At 39.3% G+C, this 14,615-nt stretch overlaps 1 protein-coding gene across 4 annotated transcripts in view; it reads left to right on the forward strand.

The window, feature by feature from the left end:
* Positions 1 to 14,615, forward strand: part of TEC (tec protein tyrosine kinase) — a 56,429-nt gene that overhangs the window by 22,320 nt on the left and 19,494 nt on the right. For 3 of the 4 annotated variants that reach the window (XM_090139471.1, XM_031588555.2, XM_090139472.1), the window contains exon 3: positions 7,665 to 7,847. In XM_090139471.1, the coding sequence (XP_089995597.1) occupies positions 7,710 to 7,847 (138 nt within the window). In that variant the 5' untranslated portion in view covers positions 7,665 to 7,709. Of the gene's footprint in view, positions 1 to 7,503; positions 7,576 to 7,664; positions 7,848 to 14,615 lie in introns of those variants that run through there. The other variant, XM_090139473.1, reaches the window with a different exon arrangement.

A 14,615-nucleotide genomic window follows, 5' to 3' on the forward strand; every position in this document is an offset into this window, starting at 1 on the left:
AATGCTGTTGTGATTCAATGAAAGATCATCCTGAATTTTAAGGAACATCTCCAAATAACTCATTCTGTTAATTGTACTGCTGGCATGCAATTGTACTGAATGTTGTGAGAGTGAATTACAAACACTTTGACTTCAGTCAGATCATTATACCTGGGTGTAGTGCGACTGCAAGCTTTAGTGACTTAAAGCTGGCCTTTGAAGATGGAAGCAGACACAGGTTATCAAATCCAATTCACATGGGATGTTCCTATGGACTGCTTCTATGTACTGTTCTTGAGATATGACGATATGTCTTTAATTCATAAACCCTTTGTCAAATGTACATGTCAATCCAGTTCATGACATGGTTTGAAAACTATATATCTACTGAGAAATGAGTGACTCAAAATGCTCATGCTTGGATTCATCTGTGTCTTTTCAGCAGAGTGCAAGTCAAAGAAGCTAGTGACAAGCTGGCTGGGATCAGAAGCAAGTGTAGCATAATTCATACCTGAATGAACAATTCTAGTGTAGTGCAAATGAAAAGTAGCACTGGTACTGCTTTTTCCATAGCCAGCATCCCAGCCAGGGTTTCTGTTGTTTCAGCTATGCTACACAGACATACCAGTGACAGTTTGCCATGATGGCCCTTTGGTGCAGAGGACAGCCGCTTAGAAGTATTCCAGGTTTGCTGACAAAGCCTGTGCAAGGTAGAACTCCTTCAGCTGCTGATTGAGTTTCCATGATGATTTAAAATGATTCAGATAATGAGCAGATTCCTTATGCTGTTTCTGTGTCCGTGGCTGCTGCATTGAGCATATTCTCTCTTGCTGCAGCCTAGGACCTTTGCTATCATTGCAGTGCTTTCCATTGCATTGTAGCATTACAGTTGGAAAGAAAAGTTACTTTAGAAATATTGGACGTTCATTGTACAGAAAACAAGGCACCATTTGTGTGAATTATTGTATTTTAGTTAGAACATGTCAAATTTTGTCTTGACTACTAAAATAAATTGAACTATTTGTGCTATAATATACTAACTGCTCACCTGAGATTGTGTGACGTTAGGAAAACCAAATTAAAATTATGAAGAAGTTGAATTAAAATTTCTCCTTTAGTGAAATTAAAAAGAAGAAGTTCAGAAGAACTGCCTGAGGCACTGTTGATGTCAGTTTTGTTTGTTTTTCCCAGTTTTGTGTACGGTTGCAATTCACCAGCTACTTAATGGTGAGCTTTAGAGTCCCTGAACAGAAGAATTAAGTTAAACCTCTGAGCAGAACGTTTAGTTTTTAATCCCTCTTAATTTCCAGCTTCCTGTAAAAGGAAGAAAACTTTTTCCACCAGCATCACCCATTTCCATTGCCAATCTCATCTCTGCCTGTGTTTTTAGTAAGTGGGCGTTGCTGTTCCTCCTCCCTCCTTATCAGGAGGGGTGTTTAGGGGGAGGGCTGAGGCAGTGGTTCTACTTTGCCAAATGTCTGCCCAGCTCTGTGGAGCCAGTGAGAACACTGTAGGCGACCCAGCTATGTACAAGTGAAGTAAATGCTCTGCTCTCTTTCAGCTTCAGCTACTCTAAGCCAATGCCATGCAGATTTGGGGGCACTTCTTCCATTTTCTTCTCTAACATGCTCTGCAGATGCTTGCCAGAATGAAGAGGACTGTTTCTTTTACATAAAAACATACAAACAGGGCCAGGATACCACATACTTCCTATCAGTTCCAACCCTGACTTGACCCTTTTGTTCATGTGTTCCCATTTCTAGTTATATTTGTACAAGGAAGCTGAACTCCTGTTCTTTACCAGATCTTCAGGCTGCACCCATGAAGAGGCAAATCCTTGTAATCTCTGCCTCACCTGGCCATCCACAGCCCAGCTAATCACAACAGCATCCTGAAGCCCCCATGATACAATCAAATTCATGAGTCAAATGTAGGATAGTTAAAAACATGCTAATTTTCTCACATGTGCTTCCTCTGGCTGTTGTAGGAGGTCTGGTCAGAAGGCCCAACTGGATATTAGTTTGTCTTGTTAAAGTTTGACTGTGTGCTAAGGCAAATGCACAAACTATAGCCAAGCCTGAGTTAGTAAACCTTGCTAACAGGATATTTTAGTTTGTGTCAGACTGTATATGGCTTCTGGTAAGCCCAAAACCACAGCCTCTCTGTAGAGGCCAGTTCTGCCTGCAGAAGACTCAAGATTGAGTTTCTTCTGTGGGAGGCACTGTGCAGTTGTGATGTGTTGCCTAGAATCTTGCCATTGTCTACAGCAAAATGACATGGTAATTTTGGATGCTGGATTAGAATTTATAATAGTAGCTAGTGTGAATAGCAACAGTATTTATGGAAGTAGCCAGAAAATGCTAGATATGCTAACTGCTAGAATGAACAGGGATGATACAAAGCCACATTACATTACAGAATTATTTTCTCAAGCCTAAAATATCAGATTGACAGATATTTGAGATTTCTTACTGCTATAGATTTGCTTTGTGTATGTTTTAAATTACTTTCCTATGAATATGATGATTTTAATCACCTTCTGTCTATGTATATACGTATAAAGACCCCTTCATCCAATTACATAAGCCATCACATTTTCATGTTATATTACTATTACTTTGAGATGAAAAGAGGGTGGATGAAGGTAGAGGTTAAACTTTATATTGCTGGTGGTGAAAAGCAGCAAAAACTTTTCACAAACATTGAGAGTGGCAAAGAGGCAGGCTTACAGATGTTGCAGCCTTACCATCATCACTTGGCATGCAACAAATAAGGTGGGGGATTAGGTTCACATTCAAAGAGATTTGAAACTCTTGGGCAGTGGGTTTTGCTTTTCCTCAATTCAGAAATGAAGCTGATTTTTACTGGTCTTTGAAATTGTAAGACATCCTTATAATACCCTTTGGCTAACAAACAGGGTAGGTTTCTTTTTGGGAATGGAATATAATGCAAGAGCTGATCTCTTGTTTAATAGCCAGTGCTGTTTCTTGAGGCTGTGACATACTCAAAGGGTTTTTATCTTTGAAAAGGACAGGTGGCTGAGAGTGCTTGAGGTCTGTAGGATGAGAAAGCTGCTTGGATTTTGTTACTATAACAAATGTTTCATGATTCTTTTTTTCCTCCTTATTTTCCTCCATCCCAAACAAAAATTCAGCTTTATTTTCTTCCAGCAAAGAACTTTACAAATGCTGAAGTCTTTTTGATCTGAATAAACTGTGGGCAAAACATTTACAGGTACTGTAGGGCCCTTATGTAGAAAAAATAGGAAAAACTACAACTAGTTACCCATGGAGGAATAAGTGAAAAATCATCTGTCCATCCTTCACGTGGTATCCGGTAGTGCTGCTAACTCTAAATTAGTAGATAATGACATTAATTTTTAAGAAAGAAAACATTTTCTACATGGATAATAAAGTTGTTTTTGTTTCATAAAGCACCACCTCCTTTCCTAAATACTTTGTAAGGGAATTGATGAAGGTACCTTATAAATCTGTGAAAGGATAACTTAGTCATTGTAGTGTGCTCCTGATCAAAGGGTTTGGAGATGCATATACGTTGTTCTCCTGAACCTGAAAGGAAATAAGCCCTTTTTCCCAGGCTGTTCAGTGCTCTTTGGATTTGCCCTCTCTTTTGTGCTGGTTGATAGCCAGCAGTGAATTGGTGCTCCAGTTTGGTGTGCTGAAGCTCCTCTCCTCATTGCCAGCGCACCCTATCCAAAAGGGACCAGAACGTTTTCAGTGTTTGCTTACCAACCCAGCTTCCTAAGTTATAATGCTAAAAGAAAACAAACATTTTTAGTTCATAAAATGTCGTAACCCTGCTTTTAAGGAATTTTGGAAAACCTGTGCAGATTAAAATGAAATTCTCCCAGTGCATATGTGAGTGGCTTACAGTTGAAAAAAGGGTATTTTGCAACATTGTGTGCTTAACTTAGAGATTCTCAAGTCAAAGGGGTGTCACTGAGTTACCCCTTAGCCTGTTTAATTCTTTACCTGAATGTGGTGCACGAAAATAGGAATTTTCTTTCCACAGGGCCTGATTACATTTAGAACTAGTGCACTGGTATTTTGACTGACTTTCAAGTAAAGATCAGGGTTTGACAGACATTTAGGTATAATTTTCAAATTCATTTGAAAACTGCTGCCCAGAATTACATTTCTGTCAGTTAAAAAATAGTTTGCACGTGTTAGAGCCACGTGGCTTCTCAGTCTTCTCTTCAGAGAGAGGAGAAAAAAAACAACCAACCAGTTTCTCCTTCTCTGCCTCCCCCCCCACGCCAAAAAAATAAAGCTCATAAAAAGCAACACAATTTGCAGTTGCAGATTTTGAGTTGCAGATTTGCATCAAAATTCTGAAGTACCATCTGTGTACTTAAAATTGACATCTTCATATTTTGTAAACTGAATTGGTGAATATCACAGTGTTCTAATTAACGTGCTAGAGTGGGTGATATGTTTTTGGTGTTAAATACAGAGGCTGAAATTGCTGCCAATTTGAACTGATGTGCCCAAAGTGTGAAAAGAGCATATGTGCAGGATATATAAAACCCAAGCCAGAAAGCTGAGGGTGTCCATTTGTCAGACAGGTTATCTGTCATGACTGGCAGCCCATCATGTTAGCATTAAGACTTTGCATGGGAAAACCCAAATTATCAGGTAAATCACTAAGGAGGGAGGAAACTCAGAAAACAGAGCTCTGGCTTGGCTTGATTATTTTAGATGCAGACAAATGTTTTCTTGGTGTTTGTTTTATGACTCTTGTAATAAGTGTGTTTATAGGATGCCTTTAGACCTCTGAACAACTCTGATAAAAGGATTTGCTCTGTGAAAAGTAGCAGTTACTTAACACCTCTGGGCTGGAGGAGCTCCAGCCAAATAGTGATGCACTTCTTCCTTTCTAACTGGAGCTTCTGTTGGGACTTGCATCTATTTATGTGCTCACTGATGGGCTTGCAGTGGCAAATTGTTTCAATAAACGAATGCAGGCCAAGAGATGGGAGTGGGAACGCGAAGTTCCCAACTACAGGAGCAGTGTTGCAAGTGCTCTGGTTACCTAATCGCTTGATGCTTGTTTTCCTAGAGAAACATGGGAGAGGTGGCATGCATAAGCAACTCTAGCTACAAGGAAAAACCTGGCTTTGTGGGTCTTGACCATTATTATTTAAGAGATTTATCTTAGCAGCTTTTTAAATTTGTTCTGAGAAAAGTATATGCTGACTTCATGGCCTTACATCTGGATGTATTAAAGTGTCAAGATTGATCAGTGCAAACTGATGCCTGAAGCTGGGAATGTGTTTCTTTTTTATTTTCCCCTAAAATTTTTTGAGCATCTGTAATTCTTTCTTATTTCTGTCATGATCTGTAGTACTTGTAAATTAGATTGTATTTGTTATCATGTAACTCAAGTTGGCAGGGAGATGGGCAAGCCTTAGGCAGGAAGTATTATGAAAATTTTAGATGGGTGGCAGCATGAAACTCCCACAGCTGTTTGGAACAAGATAAGAATGTCTCATACGATAGCTTAATGGACTTGGGAATAGTTTGGAAACAATTGAATATTTGGGGATAAAAGTGTAGAAAAATCATTCTGAAACTGCTGAAGAAAATAAATGATGTAGAGGTTTCACAAGAGGTAAGAGTGATTATTATAGCTTGTTGTCTGAGAAGTTTGGAGAAGAGTTGTAGGTGACAGTTCTGTTGTTCTGAGACTTACTTATGGAAACAGAAATGTGGCTAGAAACACTGATGTGAAAAAGCAGGTTTTGTGATCAGGTGCAGGTTCAAAGGCTGATTTTCTGACCTGGGAAACTGGTTCTAATCTGTGGAGATCTCCATAGCAGCAATAACTCAATGTAGATAAATACGTGTAGCAACAGGTGCGAGCAAAGTGCAGACATTGACCAATTATATTTTATTTTTTTAACCTGATATTCTTTCAAAAGAATTTTTTTTATTTGTTTCTTGTGTAACGTTAATTTGACTAAAGAGGGCTGACTGGGAGATAAAATATTTTAATGTTATCGGTATTGAGATCTGAAATCAGAGTTAATATCAAATTATTCTTGTTGTATCTGTGTTAGACTTCTGAGATCACAATTTCTAAGACAATTTTTTTGTTGTAAGTGCCAACAGAGAGTTTGTGCGATGGAGAACACACTAATTGTTTTGAGAGAGAGTGCCTATGATGAACCCTTGTAGTCTGGTGTGTGCTAAGGTGATCTGAAAGCTAATACTAACCTTTAATTCTTAGAACAGTGTTTGTATTTTCGGTAGTATCCTTCTTTCTTAATTACCTTTAAGATTGTGAATTTATATTCAGAAGGATAATAAACAGAATGTGGCAGCTTGGATAATTAAATAGTGCACTCAAGATGATTACTAATTCAAAAATTCATCTTCCTTTCAATAATGCAATGTGACAGATGACCAATGAGTTTATGTGCATACATCTATCAGAGGAAGAGGGAAAACAAAAAGAGATTGTTCGTAGTAATTATTTTGTCCAATTTTGTTACCTTCTACTTAAGCATCCTATCCTGTCAAGTGTAAACTAGAGACTAATCCTTCAACGTATGCAGATATATACCTTAAAAAGAAAGGTACTTTTTAATGCAGTGAACAAGAAAATAAATCCAGATGTGTGAAATGGTCGGAGTGTAGAATGTTATAAATTAATCAGCTAAGACAGTGAGTGAAACATGGTAACATGGTTAGACTGAAAGGCAAAGGGCATCACTGCATGTATTGTCAAAACAAATAATGAAAGGTTTGGGAACAAAGCAAAAGGAGAGGCATTGAAGTGATTGTGTTTACGTTTAACTTTATTTAAACATTTCTTCTGTAGGATAATGAGCTGTGAGCTGTGAGGTGACCTACAGCTTTTCAAGCTTTTCTGTATGATACTGTGAAACATGCTGTTTAATTGAGATCTTGATAGTCAGCCTGAAATCTTTGGAAGTAGAAGATGGAAGGCATGTACTCAGCATCTGCTGAGACTTAGGCTTCTTTAATTCTTTGCTTCTAAACTGACATAATCTAAACCACTGTTTGCAAAAGAAAATTTTCATTGATGTAATAGACAACAATTTTCAAAATGTTTTTTACTGTTGCATGTTCAATTTTTTTAGAGCAAACTTATTTTTGCAGAAGGCATTTATGTATATGTGTGGGCCTTAATGATTAAAATCTGGTTGCTGAAGATATCTCATGGGCACCTGTCTCACCCAGAGTCTGTCAGTGGGATGGGAAGGATGAGTTCCTGGGCTTCAAAAGTCCTGTTTCTTAGGGAATTTTTCAGAAAATTATTCTCTTAAACTGCTTGAAGTCTGGTTGGTACTATGGTGAGGAAGAACAGTCAGATGTGTTCACTTTATTCTCTCTGCGATAGGATCATAGAATATTCTGAGCTGGAAGGGCCCATAAAGATAATTGAGTCCAACTCACCTAGAGCAAGATAGGCTGCAATGTACTTTATTTCAGCCCAGCCAGGTACAGCTTTTGGCAATGCCTGAACTTTCCTGTGTAATCGTTACCTTCTGTGAACTTCCAGGTGGTTCAAATGGACTCCAGCTGTCTGTATTTTCAGTTAATTTCATTTGTAAGTAGAAGTTCTTTTCAATACAGAAATCTCCAGAGCTGTGATTCTTCAAAGACAGAGTAATGACTTTGTTTCTCTCATCTTCACAGGAACTGATATTCAATGGCTAGAAACAGAGGTGACAAGTGGCTGAAATGAATATGACTGCTATTCTACAAGAGATCTTGATTAAAAGGTCACAACAGAAGAAGAGGACTTCTCCTTTAAACTACAAAGAGAGGCTTTTTGTACTTACAAATTCTATGTTAACATATTATGAAGGTCGAGCAGAGGTAAGAGATACAGATTTATATAATAGGCTGCCTTTGTTCTTTTGTCTGCTTTTACCTTTTTCCTTGTAGGATATCATACTGTCAGGGAATGGATGGGCTGGATGGCAGTGAACATAAACCACTGTTTCTCAATTCTCTTATTTATAATGTATGTTTGCTGAAGTGCAGATTACGTATCTGGTAGTGTAAACTAGTTCCTAATTGGGGCAGAAGTACATGGCCAGGATGCCAATAATAAAATAAAAGATGGTTGCTAAGAGCTGTTTCCTTTCTCTCTTATCTTCAATGGTTTTATTTGTAGATCTTTCTGATGGAAGGGTCTTGGCATAATTTTACTGCTGGCATTTGTCACTCACTGTTAATAATTATTTCCCAACTGGTTATAGCATCATTCTTTCTGAATCTGGCATGTTGGATATTGTGCTAGAAAGGCTTCTGTAAGAAATTTACGTTTTCCCTACTAATGGGACATCCTTTAGTTTTTCAGTTGATTCTCACATAGGATTTTCTGTACGGTATGTTCTCACTAAAGAGTTTGCTGTAACTTTGCTATTGCCCTTCTTTGGCTTCTGTCCACGCGTAAACTTCGTTTCCATTAGTTTTGGAAGATTTTTCAAATAGACTTCCTTACGCTGCTAGGGAAAAAGCCTTGATTGTTTTTCCGCTCCAAATTGGGATGGCCAGCCCCAACTTGTATGTGGCAGTGAGATTGTAAACTTCCTTCCACATCTGTAAAGTAACTGGCTTCCAAATCCCAACAGGAGCAGGAGCATGTGGTAGGCACTGCAGACCAAGTTCACTAGGGATGGGCTCAATTAGGATGAATCTTGCAGCCTAGCAATTGAAGTGAAGCTGGAAGCAATTTCTTTGGCAGCACTAGCAACCCATCTCTATGTAAATTTAATGTAAATTCATTTACGTGACAAGTCAACAGTATACACTAGGCAAATCCTCAGACCAGCATTTTTCAGAGGAGATCTGGATTCAGTTTCATCAGGATCATCTGTCCCTGATGTATCCCGTCATGCAGTTAGTGTTGAAGGGTCACATTTTCCATGTAACAGAGCCTACCTTTCAGATTTGTCATGGTGAAGATGGCGAATAAAATGACTGCAATATTTAGAAGAGCTTTTGCTATGCACAGGATAGCTGTACAATGAATAAAATGTAATGGAGATGTCTCTGCAACCTCTTCTGTTAGATGCCTTACCTTTGGTGAAGAAGGCTGATTAAATGTGGTTCTCTGCTAGAGCCAGGGCTCACCACAGAATTGAGCTTGCTTACTGGAGGACCACGGCAGACTCTTGTAGCTGCCTGTCACATCTCACCCAAACATACCACAGAAATTGTTTTTTGTTGGTCCTTTTCTCTGCCGTGTTTCTGCATGTAGTTTGTATGCGGTCAAGGATTAAAAACAAGAAACAGATTTCTGTATTTTTTGTGTATTTTTCACTGACTGCTGCAATAAAATATGCATTTAATTTATAATGCAACCAATCTTCCTTTCCCTTTCCTTCAAAGAAAAAGTAGGAGGAAGCTAAGAAGCCGTCTGGAACATGTCTTGCATGCTTTTTTTGTGTGTGTGTGTATCAGTGTACATTCAGTCCACGCAGAACTGTTACTAACAGGTTTTTCAGGTCTAGCTGTTATCTTTCAAGAAGTCACCACTTCCAGCTTTATACCACCTTTGCCCTGCAGGTTGATACCCTCCAGCCTACAAGGTGGATCTGTCTGAGGAGGGGCTTAAACTGCAGGTTTGCTTGCAGTGAGATGGAGTAGGACATCGTGCCCTCAGCTGTGGGGACAGTAGCTTCTTGAAATGTTCCAGCTTGAGGTCAGGACTGTTGGTGTGAAACTACATGCTACACCTACACAACCCAGCTGTGGAAAGAGACAGATCGATTTCCTCCCTGTCCTCAGCTTGCAGCACCCTCACCCTCCTTGAGTTGGTCCTGGCATTTCTTGGGCTCTGCGGTGCTCTAAAGGCATTTTTCATCAGCAGAAGGATGCTTGATGCGTTTTTATTTTTGCCAGGTGAGCATTCTGCTGGGTTAGGAAGCTGCATTAGCTCCATGTAGGCTCTGATGTGCCAGAGACAGTGTTAGGTGGTGGAGAACAAAATGCTCCAGCTGTTGGCATCAACAAGTTGTCAGACTGGCTCAGCGACAGCATACAGCTTTACAACCTACACCTCCAATCCGTTTCCATTTTCAATGTGCCTCCCACATTAGATTCTTCTAAACATTAATCAGCGTTCTGTTTTACAGAGTGTGTGTGAAAATAATGAGCTCTGATCGTAGAGGAGCATGCAATACTTCATGTCAGCAGTACTTGGGCTGTGCTTACTGTGTGACTAAGATCTCTGTCATGCAGCAGTAGTTATTCCTTTGTGTCACTGAGCAACTGAAATGGAAAAAGGTTGAGGGTTTTATTCATCTATTTTAGCCAATGTTGGTGGTAGTAAATCTGTATTAACAGTAAGACAGCTGTGTATTCTGGCTGAAGCAGTTTATGTGAAATGAAAAAAGTAATTGGATATGAAAGTCGTGGTTCCTCTGAATAGTTGGATGTTTATTGCTGAAATGAATTGTGATTTACTGCTTGAACATAAAGATATGGCAGATAAAGGGTATGTACAGACCAGTCTAATTTCAGGGCTGACAGCGGACTTACCTTACCAGTCTGATCTGTTGGTACTTTACAGAAGTTCAGACTGTTAAGGTAAATATGGAAACCAAGGCCAAGAGAATTTCACAGCATCATTTTGGTCACATCGCTGCAGTGGAAGCAGTCGGTCCAGGGTGGCTAAGCTCTGCTCCTCCAGGCAAGGATGTGATTCCCAGCATGGTCACTGATAGCTTTTTCTGTTTTGACTTCTACTGGGTACCTGGCAGGGAGAGTTCAGGAAGAACACAGGGTTTATGTTTGTGTAAATAATCATACCACTTTTATTTTATTATTTATTATTAATATTTTTTATTAATTTATTTTATTAAGATTCAATCTTGTTAACCAGATAAGTCAATACTCAAAGTGTGGGCAACCTGGGATCGTAAACGGAGAAACAGAAGAAGAGACTTGATATATCTGGTGGCAGAAGTGGAACATTTATGACAGCAAAAAGCAGTCAACCACAGAAGAACGTTGTTCATGTAAATACTTCTGGGAGATCTCATTGACACTTCCCCTCCCCCCCCAATTCTCTGCATCCAGTGATAGGAGTTCACTTGGTCTTTGACAACAAACTGCACAATATATAAGTACTGCTCTCTATTTTTTTTGTTGTGTATTGCAAAGTGCTGTATGTCTACTTGGAGCATTAAGCGATTATCTCACAAGCATGACTGCTTGCAACAGGGTAAATTGTTTTAGAACTAGTTCGTAACTTTAAATACTTCGTAAAAAACTTTAAATAGTTCGTAATTTAAAACTTAATTTTTCATGCACTTTGAAGCAACTCAGCACTCTGTCATTTTTGTACGGTGGTGCAATGTACCTATATTGAATTTGGAGCAGCACTACAGTCTTTAGAGGAAGAAATGGAGCTTCTGTGCTCTAGATGTACTGTTGGAACATGAGTCATAGAGGCAGTGTATGGGTTATCAAACCAATAGAGCATAGCTACAGAGTCAGCGAGGAATATTTGCTTTAAGGCTGTTTAAAAAGATGGATGTTGAAAAGCTTGAGAATAAATATACACAAGGAACAGATTTGCCTGAAATGTCACAGAGATAATTTTTAATATATTGCCAGAAGACAAGAGTATTGTCTTCAAGCTAGAGGGGGTTTCTGGTTTTGGCTTTTAAGCCAAAATGGTGAAGTGAAAATGTTGGGGAAACACCGTTATTGCAGTATAAAATTGTGCTAACAGTAATGGCAAGGATAAAAAAGGCAGCGCTAATGTTGTCTGTTTCATGAAGTTTGCAAGGGTTAATTGGCAGAGAGCATTTTCTGCCCTTTTCTCTTAGCGTTGCCAAAGTGGCTAATGAGATCTGAATGAGGTTGATTTCATTTGCGGTGAAGTCAAAAATTAATCACAGTAAGAAATAACTGAAATGGCCTCTAAGCACAGAGTACTGATCATGATTGTATAAAGAGATGTACTGCTAAGTATTATAAAACTGTTTATCCTACAGTCAGTAAGAGTTAAGATATGTACAGTGTTCTCATGAATGCACTGTAGATTTACCAAACCAGTTTTATAAATAGATTTTTTCAGACAATGGTAGTGACATCTGTTAGGAAGTACATGGCTCTAAGTACAGTTGAACATTTTCTGTCAAATGTGGCCTCCTTTCTTGTATATTCAACTTCAAATGCTCTGGTTTTTGTTTTCAGAAATGTGGTGCATTCATTCTCCCCACTGGCTGTCTGGAAAATCAAGACTTGGTACTTATCTAGAAGCCTAACTTATCATAAAAATAGAAATATTGCTGTAAATATCAGCTGCACAGTTTTAATTGAAAAGAATACTCACTTTACAGCTCCACCTTTACAAGCCAGGCACTCCTTCATGGAGTGAGCATTAGCTGCTGGCAGAACAGCATCTTTTGTTCCTTTTGGGCTAGCCAACAGGGCAGACCACACAGAAAGAGCAATTCAAGCTGCTTTATCCCTTGGAATTGTCCACAAGTCCAACAGCTTATGCTATTTCTACTTGTGTGGCAATAAGCTGTACTACTGTGAATTCTTTCTCAGCGCATGGTCAGAAGATGTGTCTGAGCTGGAAGATACTATGGAATTCAAGTGGGCTTATTTCTGTGTTACAGGACAGCCATGATAGCAGGTGGGGTGTACTTTGCACAAATGGTAGTCAGGTCGTGCTGATGAAGCAGCTCGCTTGAACTAAAAGCATCACTGTACCTGAGATTTGCACTATAGATAGCATTTTGGTTAAAGGAAATTCTTTGAGGTGAAGACAAGGTGATAACGTAGGTGTTGAAGAACTTCTTGCCACTAGAGCAGTTGAAAGAATCTGGTTTGTGTAAGTGAGCTGTCCTGCCAGCTTGCTGATTTGAAAAATTTCTTATTGCTGTTGCTCATGGGTGCAGTGCTTCCACAGAGCTGACACAGATCCAGCTGTAGCTTCATCAGGTGGTAACAATGTGCTGACTGCTAGTACTTTGTACCTGTGGGAGCTGTGGAGTGCTTCCATTCGCTGTGGTGTTTTTTCCCCTCTCAGGCTCCTTTGCAGTGGTAGTCTTTAGCTTGGCAGTGTGCTGATCTGTGTGGTTTATTTGCTCCCTCCCACACACAAGCTCTCATTAACTTCGCAAGCCCACACCAACTTGCACTGACCTTCCGTGAAGCTTATGAGCATGAGCTTAGGCATGCAGAATTGCTTTAAAGCTTAACAAGTTCAGTGTTCGCTCACATTTGCTGTTTGGATTGCAGTTTGCAGTAATAGGGTGTTCATATCAATGTCTGCATTTTCAAAAGAGCTAGACCAAATTCTGACCTGCACGATTATCCTGTGCATGTGTGAGTGAATGGGGTCTGTGGCACTGCAGGGACGACAACAGGGGGCAGAGGTAGGGCTGTTAGCTGGGGGCTGCACAGATCTTTGTATGGAGGGCACTGGAATAGTTATGGCACTTATCTATCTGTTGGAGTGCAGGAACCACTTGCTTCCAGAAAAGGGAAATAAAAGCCTTAGAGGGTAAAAAAAAATAAGAGTCTTGCTTTGAAGGACAGTGTTCTGGAGTCAAGTAGGAAATGGCTTTCTCATGAACTGACGTTGGGAGGTACAGGGTGCTCTCATCTTCTCTGGCACTATTTGCCATCAGGATCAGTGCAGGGTGAAAACAGTCTTGCATAAACAGCACAACTATTGCAATGAACAAAACCAACCAGGATTTAAGTGACAAATGCAGAGGGAAGAAACTTAAATGTTCTTGAGGATTCCTAATTTTGAAAGTCTCCTCTAGGGAAAAATGGTTCTTCTGAATGAGTTTTACTTGGTTCTTGTAATTTGAATAGAGAAGAGACAGAAGCTACTGACATGACTGTGGTGATATTTTAAGGAAGGAAAAAATAACCCACCCTAAAGCTGTAGGTTTCAGGATAAAATTGTGTAGCTGCATTTCAATGCTAGTTTTGTGCAAATACTTCCTCTGGAACAGAACCACAACATCGAGTTCCAATGGCCTATACTGATTACTTTTCTTTTAGTTTTTAAATAGAGACTAATGTGTATCCATTCTACTGTTGGTTATTCATCTTTGCAAAATCTGTGTCATTCAGAATGTGAATAGTCACCCTTTCTAATTTATTTGTGTAATGTCTCTGTAGTGACAACAACTATTGCTTTTACGTATTATTGCCGTTTGTAAGATAGTTGATTTTAACTTATTTTTGCACTTAATTAGACAGAAATCAAGGCAGCAAATTAGCATGCGACTTAGCAAGTGTGTAAGTGACTGATCAATGGATACTCATGAGGTTATAATTAGACAAGCAGGCTTACAGGTATCTTTGCTGATATGGCAATACCTGTGCTGTTCCTGTAGATCTCTATCCTTCAGTAAAGTAGCATGTTTGTCAGACAGCCACCAGCTTTATTTTAGGAAATGAGGTAGGGCAAGAAGCAGGAACTAATTGTTCAAAATACAGCTGCGTATAAATCTGGACAGCATTTTGAGCTATAGAGGTGAGCAGAAGAAAAGTCTGTGTTCTGGAGCAGAGGCCCAGAAACCCCTTGTAACGAGCAGCAAGGAAGCAGGAGGAAAGTACCTAAGAAAATCTAAGAAGGAAAATGTCACAGAGAGG

Source organism: Phasianus colchicus, chromosome 4, assembly GCF_987193195.1.
Source record: "Phasianus colchicus chromosome 4, bPhaCol1.hap1.1, whole genome shotgun sequence".
NCBI classification, from domain to species: Eukaryota; Metazoa; Chordata; class Aves; order Galliformes; family Phasianidae; genus Phasianus; species Phasianus colchicus.